General features: G+C 50.0%; 1 protein-coding gene across 5 annotated transcripts in view; it reads right to left on the bottom strand.

Moving 5' to 3' along the window:
• Nucleotides 1-464: 464 nt before the first annotated feature.
• Nucleotides 465-15,366, bottom strand: part of NACC2 (NACC family member 2) — a 56,131-nt gene continuing 41,229 nt past the window's right edge. For all 5 annotated transcript variants that reach the window (XM_061476920.1, XM_061476919.1, XM_061476922.1 and 2 more), the window contains 4 exons: nt 11,897-12,064; nt 8,721-8,826; nt 8,337-8,434; nt 465-5,935 (listed from right to left, as the gene is read on the bottom strand). In XM_061476920.1, the coding sequence (XP_061332904.1) occupies nt 5,436-5,935; nt 8,337-8,434; nt 8,721-8,826; nt 11,897-12,064 (872 nt within the window). In that variant the 3' untranslated portion in view covers nt 465-5,435. The remainder of the gene's footprint in view (nt 5,936-8,336; nt 8,435-8,720; nt 8,827-11,896; nt 12,065-15,366) is intronic.

The following is a 15,366-nucleotide window of genomic DNA, read 5'->3' as shown; positions in this document are numbered from 1 at the left end:
CCTTGGAAGCGGGGATGCAGTTTCTCCTGCTGCAGCCATTCACCTGCCCCTACTTTGGAGCCTGGTGAAGGTTTTCCTGTGGTGAACAGGCAGCAAGTGGGGTCTGGCTGATGCAGCATCCTCCGGCCTCAACCGAGCACTGATCTGGGGGCTGTGAACTCAATTTAAAGAGATAATAATAAATAAAGTGAGTGCAGGAGGAAGGGAAGAAGGGACCATGGGATGTGTCCAGGAAAAAAAGCCAAGAGATGCCCAAAGGAGCTGAGTTGAGGCGTGGGGAGAGCCCAGCGCAGGGAACTCCAAAACCCCCCAAAGTTGGGCAAACCCAGACAACTGGCCAAGACTGGGGTTTGTTTCATGCCTTAAAGTGGAGCAGCACAGGGACGTGGAGCCCCTTTGGTACCCATTAACTCCCGGTGAACAACATCCGCCCCCATCAGGGAAGAAAAACCAGGGCAAAAACCCGCTTTTAATTGTAATTTACTTTATTATTCTGTAAATGTGAATTTTACAAAGCGCTTTACAATTAATGATCACGTCGGGTTGGTTGTTTTGGGGGGGTTTAAATGGATTTTTCATCATATGAAAACAGCTACGAGCACAGTTCCAGCTCGGGGGGGGGGGGGGGGGGGGGAAGAGGGGGTGTCTTAATCTTGTCTCTTTTTGTTTTAGTTACTGATACATCGTGTCAGCCATGGCTACAAAATAACAGTCTTAACTATACAGAGTAAGAGCACATAAATACCAGTGAATAATGCACGAGAAAACCAACATAAAGAAGAAGCAAGCATCGTTTGTGGCTGCGACAGTCGAGGAACATAACTCAGTGGTACTGTGAGATTTCCCTACAGCACACAGTATTTTAACAGTCATGAATTACAGTACTACTTAATACCCTATGAAGACGCTTTAAAAACAACCTTGTACTTTAAGTCCTTTTTTCTTGGTTTTCCCCAAACATCCTGTCCAAAGGATTAATGTTCTATTTGAATCAAGTGCCATCCAAACGTTCAAGTCAAAAATCTTTATACATTTATACTCAGTTGGTTTATTATTATTTTTTTAATTATTTTTTTTTTTTTTTCTCTTTTTTTTTGTCTGCTAAAAATAGTATTGCAAGTTTTGGCTTTTTTACCTTGACATAAAAATCATCATTTTGTGTGCAAAACGCTTTAACAGTGGAAGAAACTCATCGGAGGAGTCGAGGGGTTTCCGATGCCCCCCCCCCCCCCCGCCAGCGCTCACAGCACGATTCAGAGAGCAGGAACACTTTGAACAGCAGTTGGAGCCCGGGGTGCCCCGGGCTGGCCATGGGGCGCTGGGGATGTGGTGCCGGGGCTCATCCCGGCTTCCCGCGGGCCCTTCTCCACTCAGGGAGCAGACTCCGACACACAAAGATCTGAGGGACCCCCCCGTGGGCAAAGGGCGGAGGGGAGGGAGGCGGCAGCTCCCTGGGGTGCTCTGCTCCCCCGTCAGCCGTGGGTTGTTCCAGTTTGGGGGGGCCGCGTGGGCTGGAACAGGGGAGCCCTGGTTGGTGGCACCCGTGGACAGGCTCCCACCACCAGCCCCATGAGCCCGGGGGGATCAGAGGGTGAAACCCCAGTTGGAGGAATTAAACCATCAGGGTGGCAAACAGGACCCGCTCCCCATCTTGTGCCGGCACCATCCCTCCTCCCGAGCCCCTTCCATCACCGAGCCAGCCCGGGGGACACCGGGGGTCACCGTGAGCCCCGGCCGATGCCGAGCGGGACCGGGGTGCAGCAGAGGCCATGCAGCCCTTCTGCAAAGCAGCAGCTCTCAGGGTGGTGGTAACGGGTGCTAAGGAGGAGGAGGAGGAGGAGGAGGAGGAGAGGGGCTGGCTTCTACACTATATGGCAGCTGCAGGTAACTTGGATGCTTACACTCGGATTTCTTTAAAGGTGCTTGGTATAAGTTTAGATATATAATATACATGTAATATTGCTAATAGTCAAGCATAAGAATAAAGGTGCAGACATACCATAAATACTGATGCTTTGATTTTACACTGTCAGACCTAGATGAATGCAGTTTCCTATTCACATTATAAAGCAGCCCCAAATTCTAGAATTGAAAATAGTGTCGTAAACAAAGAGGAGGAAGGAGTCGGTTCTGATCTGATCTTCATCTGTTTTCCTTGGAAAAGAAAAGGATCAAAAAATTCTAAGGCACTCAGGAAAGCCGCATACAATCGATGACTGCTCTGTTCCCACCTTACATTCAGTGTTTGAGAGGGGTTACTCGACGGTTTTGTAGGGGTTTTTTTCTCAGAAGAATACAATCATTCCCATGTAACATCTGCAAACATATCAGGAATCCTCCACACACAGGAAACATTAGTGCAAAATGCTTTGCCCTCATCTACCAGATAAGGAGAAACCCAACGCCCTTCACATTTGAGAAGTTTGCCTTCCTAATAATAATAATTAATAAAACAAACCCAAATAATAATAATAATTAAAAAAAAAAAAAGAAATGAAAGAAAATGGAAAAGAAAAAGAAAGAAAAACCCCCAAAATATACAGGAAGTTGTGCTAGGTATAAAAATAGATATTTTCACTGTGCAACTTGACTCTCTTCAGACTCTCTGTCCTAAGCCATTCAAGTACTTCTGCTGCTGCCCCTGGGGTGGCCCCACTGGGCAAGGACCGACTGTCTGGGCTCGGGTTTGGTCCAGAATGAATCCCTCCAGCCAAGCGCAGTGCCCGGCCGCGGGGCTCGGGCTGCCCCCCAGCCCCAGCAAGTGCCAAAAAGGAGGAGGAATCCTTTGCATTCTCTCTTTAATATATATCTCTCTATATGTGTATATATACGCACGCAGACACACACAGGACGACTTCTGCTCTCTCACACCCGGCTCCGCTCCCAGTTTGCCTCAAGCTTTTGGCAAACCCAAAACCTGTTGGGGAGGTGGTGGTGGATGAGGCCCCCCCCAGCCCCACAGCCTGGCTGAGCTGCCCAAGAGCTGGACCCCAGCTCCTGGGGGACAGGACACCCCCATGGCCAAGGACCTGGGCCGCTGCATCTCCTCGGGGATGGCAGGGGAAGAAGCGCACCCCAAGCTCAGCTCTGTGGTCCCCAATGCACCCCCTGCTCATGTTTGTCCTCCGGCTGCATGCCCCTGGTACAGGTAAGCACCAACGGGCATCACTGCGCACAAGGAGCCTCCTCCCATGGTGCTGCCAGGCTCAGGACGAGCTGCCCCAGCTCTGGGCTTCAGCAAGAGCACGAGTTTTATCTGCTGACGTGGGTAAAGTGCAAATAGAGCCCCTGGCCCTGCCTGTCCCCGCTCCCCTGAAGCATCACACACCTCTCAGCAGCTCATCACGCTGCCGCCCTCACCAGCCCTCACCACCACCAGCTCAAGTGGTCCAGGGCATCATGGTCCACCCAAGCCAAGCCATGCCAAAACCCCAAATCTGTGCCAGCCATGAGGCAGGAAGCACCCCATCACTGATTTCTTTTCCTGGAGCCCTGGACCAGGCTAAGCTCTGGACAGCTTTGTGACTACGATGCAAAAAAACTGCTTCAAGTATCAAAGAAAACAAAAGAAATGGCCAGAAGTTGGGTTATCCTCTCCTCCCACCCCCTTTCCCAATGGAAATACAAAGAAGGAAGAAAACCCTGAGCAAGCGCTGTCTGGATTCAGGAACCAAAGCAGGGAAGAGAAGAGCACAGCCACAGTAGCCTTCAAAGTGACTCTTTGTGCACTTTGCACTTGTTCATAGTCCCAAACTCGCTAAAGAACAAGCTGCAAATATCATTAAAGCAGGTGTTTAGTCACAGTAAAGATAGTAATTCAAAAAGGAAAGGAAAAAGCCATACTTGGCTTCCATATCGCTGCCCCCAGCCCTTGGGGCACCCCGGCCTCAGCATCACCATGGATGCCCGGCATTCCCTAGCCTGGCAGGAGCACGAGGAAGGGATTCCAGGTCCTTGGGGCATCCCGAGGCTGAGCAGGCAGAGCTGACGTAGGCAGGAGGCAGCGAGGGGGTAAAGATGGGACCCGCTGCCCAGCCAGGGCACCTGCAGGTCCCATCCCAGCTCCTGCACCATTGAGCTGAGGCCATCTGGGGCCACCAAAGCCAACACAGCCTGGAGACATCAGCTTTCAACATAGAAATAATAGAGGAATAACTCAACATTGGGCTTTTACCCCAGCAGGGCCTGTCTGGAGGATGAGCAAGAGGCAAAATGCTTCCTCCTCCCCAAAACCTTTCACAGAAGGCAGCGAAGCTGATTTTTTCTGTTTTTACTTCCAACCCACTCCAGGTTATTACAAAGTGAGAGCCTGGTTGGTCTGGGGAGGAGGGAAGGGGCAGTGGACGAGCCCCACACGCCTCACTGTGCCTCCAGTGCAGAGCTCCCGGCTCCGTGCCCTTTGGAGCAAGACCAACGCGTTCTCCATGCGTGGATTCCCATCCAAAGCCCTTCGGAGGTGGCTGAGGGGGGCTGTTCCCAGCTCTGGCACATGCCCCAGGACCTGCACACCCTGCTGCCGAGGGTGCCATGAGCCCATTCACCCAAGTGGGTGATGCGAAGGTGCAAGGAAGGAGCAGCAAACAAAAAGGAGCTGCTGGGGGGGGACGGGAGAGAGAAACCAAACCCCAAACCCAGCCGTATTGAGGGAAAAAACCCGACAACAACCACAGCACCGGCCAGGGCCTCCACCTGCACCCCGCGCAGTCCTCCCGACACGTGCAAGCCTGAACTCCCATGGAACCATCCCTGATCCCAGGAACTGGATAACGCTCCCGGAGACAACGGCACCGAGTCCCTGCCAGCCTCCAGCAGCGCCCGGACCCCGCAGCATCCTGCCCTGCAGCACCCACTGCAAGGGGCTCCCTCCGACAGCAGGAGCCTGTAACGATTTCCCCCACCCCTGTCCCACTTGGCTAAAGCCCTTCTGCTAGAGACAACCATCGCCAGTCCCAGCACCTGCACCCTCACGCACCTCGCTTTCCTGTTAAGTGACGGTAAAACTTGCTGTAGAGGACAAGGTTAACGATGGCTTTACTTCTGAGCTGAGTGATGGATGGGGTGGGGATGGCGGGGGTGGGGGGTGGCGAGCTTTTCTCCTCCCCTTCTTCAAATAAAACCGAAAGAAAAAGAAAAAGAAAAGAAAAAAAATAAGGAAAAAGCTACAATCTTATCGACTAACCTCAGGAATATCAAAAAAGGAGCCCAATAGTTTGAAGTAGGTCGCCACAGACCTAGTCGTTTACAGTATAACGAATGCGATTATTTCCTTCATAAATTTTAAATACAAGCAGAATAAAAATCACATTTTTTTCAGGCAACAGTAGCAGTTCAGTAGGTAAGTGGCTTGATCACATTTGTTTTGTTTCGTATTAGTAATGCATGCAAGCAGCTTTAGTATTACAGATCCCTTATAGGTCATGAAATGTTTGCTCTCTTTATAAAGTCCCTCCAAAAGTACCATCTTGTCTTCTCACAGGAGTTTCGGGCCGGCTGGAGGAGCCCGAACCTTGTTCAAAAGGTTGCGGAGTGCTTTGGGTATCCGATGCCATAGCATCTGTGGCAGCTGCCTCCTGTATCACAGAGCCAGCCCCTTCGGCATCCTCGCTCTGTTCGAAGGACTGGTTGGATCCATTGCTTAGCTCTACATTCACTGTGTTAGTTCTCAAGGCTACTATAGTTCCTGAATCGCTCCTCCTTTCTGCATAGATTCGCTGCTCAAAGACCTGAGCAGTGTTGGGCTGGAACTCAGGATCCAGGGGGACACTGTTTGTGGTGGAGCCCATGACCGTGCGGTACATCTCCATCCCTTCCGGCAGCATGGACTTAATCTTCGGCAGCCAGCGCTTGCGGACGCGGCGGGCGTTGGTGCACATGTCGGCTGCTATAACATTCATCTCGCTTTCCTTAAAGCTCGGGGCAAAATTCTGACAATACACTGCAAAGACAGGGATACACAGAGCTGAGGATTCAGAGGAAGCACCACAAAGGTGGTCCAGAGGTGAACACAGCCTCTGTCCCGTCCTACAGACCTGCAGATGCCATGGAGAGGAGGCTCACCCATGGACCGAGCTCTCGCAAGGGGAGACTTACAGACAAGGGTTCCTCAGCTCGAGACTGGGACAATCGGGAAGGGATAAAACCAGAAGGCATAAAAATCCCAGCTGGCCTGGGGAAGGGCGCTGGCGCAGGACCACTCAGCCCTTGGGGATGCAGGGACCCACAGAGGACCCAGCCTCCAGCCGGAGTACAGCACCAACGCTGGGATGGCCAGAAGCAGAGATGGACACAGAAAAGGTCAACGCAAACACCTCAACAGTAGATCCATCAACGGCTCTTAAAGCCACAGAGGTGCAGGCACAGCTGTGGGGCTGGGAAATGCCGGAGCTCCTCTTGGCTGAGCAAAGGAGCTGCCCAAAGGACTGTCCTCTGCCTGTCCCACGCCTCGTGCCAGCCGCTGCAGGGCCAACCAGTGCTGCATGGACCAGCAACCCTGCCAGCGTGGCTGCTCTGACATCCCTTCACCAGCACGTACTCTGCAGAAGCCCAACAAGACCTTGGCTGCAGCCCTGCTCCTCCAAGGGGACCAAGCACCTGATGTTATGGAACAACATCCAAGGAACTGCCACAGTGAATAATTATCAGCTAAAGCTTGTGCACAAGGTAAAATTCAGGCAGTACGAAGTCATCTTATGCCCTGACACATGGCAGTGGCACTGGACAGCGATGCCTTTCCAGCCTCTGAAGGTATTTGCAAACATCAGCAAAGACCAAGCCTGGAAGGTCCAGACCCATGGCCCTGCAGTGTGAGCTGCTAACAGGGAGCCTGTCTTAGGAGAGCACCACGCACAAGCTATGGGCAAGCACCTCCAGCACAGCTTAGTGATTTTGTGTCTATGTATTGAACATCTGCCATCTTATCCCTTTTCTCCATGTGCTACAGATCTCAGAGGGTGGCTGGAAGGCCCCTGGAGTTCAGCAGCACAGCAACAATCAGGGAAAGGAAAGATTTATCTTCCCAAACTTAAAAATAAGAAATAGTAACAAAAAACCTGCTCAGAGTTTCATTTTCCAGCACAATAAAGTTTACAGAAAGATTCAGTACCCAGCATCCAGCGTGGGTGAGAGAACACACTGCTTTCCACTGTGTATCAAGCCCACGGTAAACAGGCTTCGCTGCACCAACCCATCAGGGTCTCCTGCACCGCCCAGGTCCTCCCTCACCAGCAGGCACCTTTTGTCCCACTGCATGCTCCTTGTATTCAAGAGTGACTTCAGAAGCCAAATATTTAACCATTTGTCTCTAGCATCTGCCATAAATAACTAAACTACCTTGATGGAAGTAACCAAACTCTCCTTTTCTCGTATAAACACCAACGTTGGGCACGAACGCACAGGGAGCCCTGCACATCCCAGCCCTGGCTCAAGTCAGGGCGCTGTGTAATCATGCAAACACAAGGGGATCTTACCTGCAGGGCAGCACAAGAGGGGTTAAACAGCTGAACCTTTTGCAACCCCAGCCCTGAGACAGAGCTCGGCGGCTCTACAAAGACAGAGCCACCCCAGCCAAGCCACGTGGCACGATGCAGAACTTTGTCTGCAGCTCCAATGTTAAAACCAAAAGCTCCTGTTGCTTTCTGCAGCCTTTTAAAAGGCAGATACCTGCAGCAGAGCTCCCACTGGAGGTACTGAGGGAAACAAAAAGGGTTTACAATACACAGTCAAGGAAATAAGACTGTAAAAGCACCAGACAGGCTGCCAGCGAGGTGCTGGTCACCCCACTCCAGCATTTACTGCTGAAGACCAACAGTCCCAAAAGCCCAGGACATAGCCACAGCCTGGGCACAGTGGGGCCAGCACCACCAAGGGATGGGCAGAAGATGGGACTGGACCATGGCCTGGAGCTGCATGCTCTGCTCCTATAAACCAGGGTGGAGCCCTGTGCTCGGATGAGCCTGGAGGCATAAAAGCCAGCACACGGAGATGGCCTGTTTCAGTGGTATCAAGCTCTGGATGCTGCCAAAAACATGACTTAGGTTTCCTCCTTAGAGCACCTATCAATAAGTTAATTAACTGTAAAACCACTGCTTTAAAATACAGGAAAACAGTCAAGCAGCAATAATGTTTTATATTAAAATACTGCCAAAACCCACCAAAAAATTAACTTGGGCCCCAAAATGATGCAAAAAAAAAAAAAAAGAAAATTAATTTTCCTATAACCCGACTTCACCACAGATAGTCCCCACTGTTACACAACAGAGATGGCCTTCCCTGCTCAGGTTTTGGCTTTGCTCTTAGCCTGCTGTTCCATCAGAGCAGCAGAAAATCTCTCTCCTTACATTTGACTGCATTAAGAACCCTGCTGTCCAGGGGCTTCCTGCTGGGATCGCTCGTGGAGGACCGGATTCCAGTTCCGCAGCTGTTGGCAAGCGTGTTCCTGCAAGAAAGGCAAAGGAGGATCCTTACACTGGGGACTCCAGGTGACAGCCACTGCCTTGTCCTCTTCCCTTTAGGTTCTTATGGAGGGGTCGCTATGTTACATGATTTTAAGGTAAGGGATTGGAAACCCTTGTGCTCAGGTTCATGCATCACTAAGAAAAAGCACAGAAATCAGTGCAGCACATAGGAAGGATGAAGCACTCCTGACACATTCTCTATTAACGTGGTTAGAACAGCAGAAAATAAACCAAATCCCTGGGGGTCTGGAGAGCAAGAGGACATACCGATCAAAGAAGGTGGCCAGAAGACGTCTCAGAAGGACCTTGTGTTTGACACCGGCACATAAGTGGCAATTCATCAGCTGCCCCCGGGTGATATAAACACCTGAGCCTGGAAGGGTTGGGAAGGGAGAATTCAAAATTAAACCCTTGTCTCACTGACAGCATCGCCTCCGAGCACGAGCAAACTGCTCCTGCGCTGGTCGGCCGCCGCTGTAACGCAGGAGGGAGTGTGTTCTTCACACGCTGCCACGGAAGCCCACCGAGGGCAGCAGGATCTTTGGAGAAGCCTAGCAGGGACTGTCATCACTGGCGTCACGGCAAGGCCCTGGTAAGAGTAATAACTAATTTTATCTGTATGGAAATCAAGTGAAAGTATCTTTTTCTTGCAAATACACCCAGAGCAAGGCTTTATACAGTGACTTTGTATGTACAGATCAGATTATTTATTCTTGCTGAAGGAAGAAAACCCCAGTCCGTTTGGCCTTTCATTCTTCTCAAGTCAAAGACTGCAGAGCACAGAGCTAGAAAGAAAAGAATATCCCCATCTAGCACAGGAAAGGTACGGGGTTACACTACAGATGTAACTGCTTCCAAAAACCCCAGCCCATCACCTCCTGATACTTGTGGTGTGCAAGGAATGTTCCTTCTAATGCACAGGAACTGCTGACTTTGAAACACACCGTCTCTAAGAACGTTCTCCAGCAGAAAAAAGAGCCCCTGCCAAAGCAGCTGCACACGTCCAGGGCTTTGGCAGTGCTTTACAGCAGGTTTCTTATCAAACCTTTTTACTTTGCACATAGTCACACAGAGCAAACTGCTCCCGCCTCAGCATCAGCTTACAGGGGGAGGTTATCCTGTCTTTCAAGCACACTGTTTTAGGAGAGGGTTCTGGTATTTGCTTTTAATTAAGATTAAATAATGGGTTGTATCTGGACCCAGAACACACTCTGTTCTCAAGATACAAAAACATGTACTGGAGCAATAAAATTACCTCCTGGATTTCCAGGAAACCCTACAGATGACTGTCCCTGACCTTCCGGATGGAGACAGAGCTGCAGAGCAGCCCATGCCATCGGGGCAAGCACTGGCAGCTCCCTGAGCCCAACCCTCTGCCCAGGGATGGCAGCCAGGCCCCTGGTCCTGCCCCAGAAAAGAGCAATCCCCACTTGGATCTCCGAGCCATCCTGCTTCTCAATGTGCTACCTTATCATTAACCCCAGACTGGTTTGGGTTGGAAGGGACCTTAAAGCTCCTCCAGCTCCAACCTCTGCCACGGGCAGGGACCCCTTCCACTGGAGCAGCTTGCTCCAAGCCCTTGTGTCCAACCTGGCCTTGAACACTGCCAGGGATGGGGCAGCCACAGCTTCTCTGGGCACCCTGTGCCAGCGCCTCAGCACCCTCCCAGGGAAGAGCTTCTGCCTAAGAGCTCAGCTCAGTCTCCCCTCGGGCAGGTTAAAGCCATTCCCCTTGGCCTGTCCCTACAGGCCCTTGTCCAGAGCCCTTCTCCAGGTTGCATGTATTCTCTTCCACGCACAGAATCCATCCATCAGATGTACAATGAGTGCAAGACTTGTTGAAGAGCCTCTCGGACAGAGCTGCTGAAGTCCCCAGCATCAATCATGGCACAAATAATCAGAGACAAAAGGAAAATGCTCCAAAGTGGAGACCTGAGGAAAACTTTTGCTGCAGACAGAAGCCCCCGCCCCAGCTCTCACCCGGTTTGAGACAGGACCTGGCTTCCTTTAGCAGCTGTATTTTAAGAGCTAATCCATCAGAGGGTAACTTCACTTTGATAAATAAAACCCAGCCGAGGCAGCCACTATCAGTTAGTGATATTTATCTACTTTTTTTCCCAGATTGAAAAATGCAAATCAAGCAGAGCTGCCTCCAGCCGCTCTGCAGCTCTCCCTGTGCAAACAACCTGCACCACTTGATGGCTTTAAGAAATCTCACATAAAATGTAAACGGGCACAACATGAATATTCCAGATACCAAATAAATACTTGTGGTTGTCCGCTGTGCTGCGGCGTGCGCGTTTTACTGCTGCCTTCCATCCGAGCCCCGTCCTCCATCAGGTGGAAAACTTCCTGGGCATCCCCTGAAACAAGGATTCCTTCTACAGCCTGAAAATGAAATCCTGCTACTCAGCATGAGATAAATGTCCAGAAGGAAAGGACAACTGATTTGGATTGACTGCACAGCCACGTATCATTTTCATACCAAGGGTTTCATAGGTATTAATGAACCCTCCCTACTGTGGCAGCAGGCATGGGCAGTTGTGCAAAGATCACTTCAACTAAAAGCAGCTACATCCAGGGGGGAAAAAACCTCCCAGCAGCATGGGCTACAGGCTGAGAGGAGCACTGCAGCAAAGCGAAACTGGGGGGAACTGATAAAAGCAGAACATAATTATTGAAACTGGAATTTGACCTGGATACCCCAGTCCAACATCCATCTCCTGTGCAGCACTGGAGAAACCTGGGCTGCAGGCTGGCATGGACACATTGGACAGCTACTGGATTTCACTTTTTATTCAGCTCTACACCACCAGTACCATTAAAGCTAAACAGCATCACCTTCCACCTCAGGTTGCCCATAAATCCTTTACAGAGAAGTAATGAGTGCTTCCAATATCGTAAACTCCCCCCAAAATGAAAATAAAGATGGAAGAAAGGACCAAACCCAGTTCCTTCTCTTCCTGCCTACTGCAGGGTTTGACCACTTAATAACACCCCCAATTTTATAAGAGCTTTCACAGGCTTTTCAAAGCCTCTGCACTGACACAGACTTTCTCCCCACAGCTTTGTAAATCTGATAATGTGAGAGGGTTTTGGGGTTTTCAGCAGGTTTTTTTTTAGATCTGTGCATCTAAATCAAACCACAATTGCGATGCAGCCCGCACCAATCAGGAAGAACACAAGCTGGAGAATTCAATTAAAATGCTAAATTAATTCAATGGAATAAATCCTGTTAATGACACATTTTTCTATCAGCAAATTAAAGGAAACTTAGAACTTTCAAAAGGATGATTGGTGATGAATAATCCAGAAAGACACAGGAAGGGCACACACAGGATGCTTGACTCCAGCAATGGTGCAGGACGAGCACCACATTTCAAGAAGGAAAACATCAATGATTCCCAGGAATTGCCAACCAAAGAAACATTCCCCCTTCATTACCTGCAACAAGCTCAAGCTTTTCTCCAGGATCTCCCTCCGAGTAGAGTTTTGGGTGGCAACGGTATCCGATTTGACTGATAAGACTGGCTGGGAGAGCAACGAGATCCCGTCGGATGAGGACACAGGAGCGGTTCTCCAGTGGGATCTGCTCCGGCTTCTCTTGAGCAACTTAAAAATGAAAAGGGAACACCATGAAACCAGCTCATTATGCAGGAACAGCATTAACAGAAGGTCAGGTATTGAATTTTTCACGTGGCTGCTGGAAATGTTCCTCCTCTCCAGATGCTGTTACCAGGGCTATAGGCTGTGGGGCAGATGCCACCTGAAAGCATGGGAAGAACCCCTGGTCCCCCCCATCACCTGCCACAGCAGTCTTGTATGTGTGTTCAGGTTCTGTGAGAGGGATTCTTAGAATCTAATTAGGCTTTAACTTCGCCTAAGTTAATCATTTATGAAAATAGGCAGCTCTGCACAGCTGGCATAGCTCTGTCAGCGCGGCACAGGATGCTGGCTTCCCCAAATGCTCCCAGAACAGCAGGTTACTTCACCAGTGAATTGCCCAAGTTTGATAAATATCTGCATCAGTACCAAAACTGCTTCTCCTGGTGTTTTTTTCCTGCTGAAGTTAAAAGCCAGGCTCTGTGGGTGCCCTCTGCACTGAGACAGGTCACCACAGCCTCTCCTGAAGATGGCACCCACCAGCCACAACCTACAAGCTCCAACTCACACCCTGAAGCTCCTTCTCTTCCTCTGCCTGTTGCAGGCGACTGTTTCCTCTCAGCAACAAGAGACACCCCAACCAACAAGCCAAGATATGTTATTGAGCTGTGGCTTCACAACCAAACTACTGGGGTTTGCCAGGACATGGCTGTGACTTGCCCCGACACACAGTTCCTGTAGCCCACCAATGCACCACTGCAGTCATTACCACTGGAAGTACTGAACTGTCCTACCAGCAGTGTGCAAGTCCGGGTCTTGTGGGCATACAGGGGATTCCTCGCTAAAGCACATTTACAGTGCAAGTCCACAGGCTTGCCTAAAATTTCGATTTCTGACACCAAATTGGGCTGAGGTGTACAGAAACGCCAGCTGCACTGGGACATGGTGGGGGCAGTTACAGCGCTGACCTGCAGCCCAGCTCTACAAAAATCCACCTTTTTTTAACCCAAAATGTGATAATGGTACAAGTGCCACACAGAAAATCAAACTCAGCTCGGTGCTTGAGTACCTGTGAATACAGAGAGAAGGAAAAACGCCAGCAATCCGCGTTTCTGAACTCAAAATGTCTCCTGTTCAAAAGGTGCCTTTTCCTGCAATTATTTTGGTGTTCTGGGGGCCACTTTTCCTCTCTCTAGATAAAATAACAAGTTTTGCAGACTTGTTGCTGCAGTAACCGAGGGACGATGGCTCGGGCACAATGGGAGCAGTGTTCTAACTAGGACATGCCCCGCGCCGCCGTGCTGTGCCGTGGCATCCTATCGCAGGCACGGGGATGGAGGCATCGCCACCCTCATCGCTCCCTCCTTCCCTAAAAAGTCGGAATACCGGGAGGATGCCCCTTGGCCGTGGAGCTGCACCATGGCAGAGCAGCCTTTCCTTCAGTGATTAAGGACCAAACAGCAGCAGAACAACTCCCATGGTGTTTTTAAACGAACTTCTCCTGCCATCACAGCCTGATTATCTATGCTGTGCAGTCCCACTGGCACACAGCATTTTCACCAACTGCCATGTTTCCCTGCTCAATAGCACTTCCAAGCATCCAGACACCCTCTCCCTGGAGATGGAAGTCACCTTCTATGCGTACAGAGGAAGCATCTCAAAGACCTCCTGTATTTCTGACGCTTTTAAAGAGTGATAAGTAGAATATATCCAAGGAAATACTAGTATGCTCTAGCTTGAACCAGTCAAAAGCAGAGGTGCACTGGGTATGAGGGAACCAACACTCAGGGAGGGCCTGCTCTGCTGTCCTTCACTGCCTTTTTGGCTCTGGCAATGCATGGTCACCACAGCACGCTACAGCACAAGGGCCACTGCAAAATGCAGATCTCAAGGGGAGAGGAAGCAGGAGGAATGGATACCACCATCAGCTCCTACCCAGAGCCCTCAGCAGGTTACACACAGGCTGAAATAGAAGGTAAAATTATATATATACCCCATGTATGAGCGATTGCTTTGCTGGTAAATCCCCCAAACCAGACTGGGATGTGCTAAGATCCTCAGCAGCAGCAACAGAAGACAGGTGAGTGATGCTACTGGGGGTTAAAAGAGAACTTGGCAATGGCTTTACGACACTCCTCCCCACCTAACACCCAGCAGTGGTTAAGCTGTGAGGGGAAGCTGTGCAGACCGAGATGGATTCTCAGAAAGTTTCTCAGAGGCCTCCAGTTAATTTTTAAGCAATACAGAGGCTGTGGGTCTCCAGGGAAAGCAGTCGCAATCCATCTCCCAAATGAGACAGAGGTCAGAGCAGGAGAAGGCTCCTCGCAGCTTGTGACCCAACGCTGCTGTAATGGGAACAGAGGAGAACTCAGACTTGAGCAACCATCAGCCATCTCCTCCTCCTGCCTGCTCCTTCATCAAACTGCTGTCACTGAAGAAATCAAACACCTACAGCATCCAAGGCAAAACAGCTACGGCAGACAAGGACAAACCTACCTGCTCTACCACCTTCACAGGCAAACACCCAATAAGAACCAATTCTGGGGCTAAAGAGATCCTAAAGTAGCCAGAATGGGGCAGGCAAGGGAAAGATCACCACAAGCACTGTGCTCATGCTACCACCCTGGAGGAACTTTGAAGGATTTGGTGTCAAACCTGAAAGAAAAGTAGCTTTTCAGGAAGCCAACGCTGCTGCCCCGGTTGGTAACAGTCTTGCCTTGAAGGAATTCTCTGCTTTTGAAGGCATTTCACTTCCTACACACGGAGCCATTGAGAAGTTTACATTCCTTCCTGTGAAATCAAATACTTCATAAACTAAAATTTGGGCTAAAACAACCAAGTGCAACTCAATGCATGATTCTGTTTTGATTACAGCTGTCCTGCTGGCTCGCTGCCTATAAATCTCTTTAAACATGGGCACCAATCATTTGGTTTGGACTTGGTTTCCATTAAAACATCAGCACAAACTCAACGATACGAAACAAAACCAACCAAAGATTTAGGCCTTTCAGTGCCACCTCAATTCAGCAGATAGCCATCGGTTATGTAAAGAAGCAGGATACAAGAGACACTTTGGTCCCATGTTCTCAAAGAAAGCCAGTCTGTTTGGCCTTTATGCTCTGAAGAACAGGATAGTATTTGCTTCTAATTAATTTGTATCTTCAGAGGGCAGCGGCTCCTTCCCTTTGAATGAAAGGGCAAACAATGTGAGGTATTGTTGAACACAGTTTTGTTCTCCACCAAGAAAGGAGCCTACCAGCTAGCGGAGAGGGGCCGGAAATCATTACAGAGGAAGCAATGAGAGCTGCCAG

The sequence above is a fragment of the Pezoporus flaviventris genome, unplaced genomic scaffold (assembly GCF_033815535.1).
Source record: "Pezoporus flaviventris isolate CSIRO_AGI_PZ_B2104156 unplaced genomic scaffold, CSIRO_AGI_Pfla_v1 ptg000097l, whole genome shotgun sequence".
NCBI classification, from domain to species: Eukaryota; Metazoa; Chordata; class Aves; order Psittaciformes; family Psittacidae; genus Pezoporus; species Pezoporus flaviventris.
Note: the sequence above shows the minus strand (reverse complement) of the source record. Positions and strands in the feature narration are given on the sequence as shown.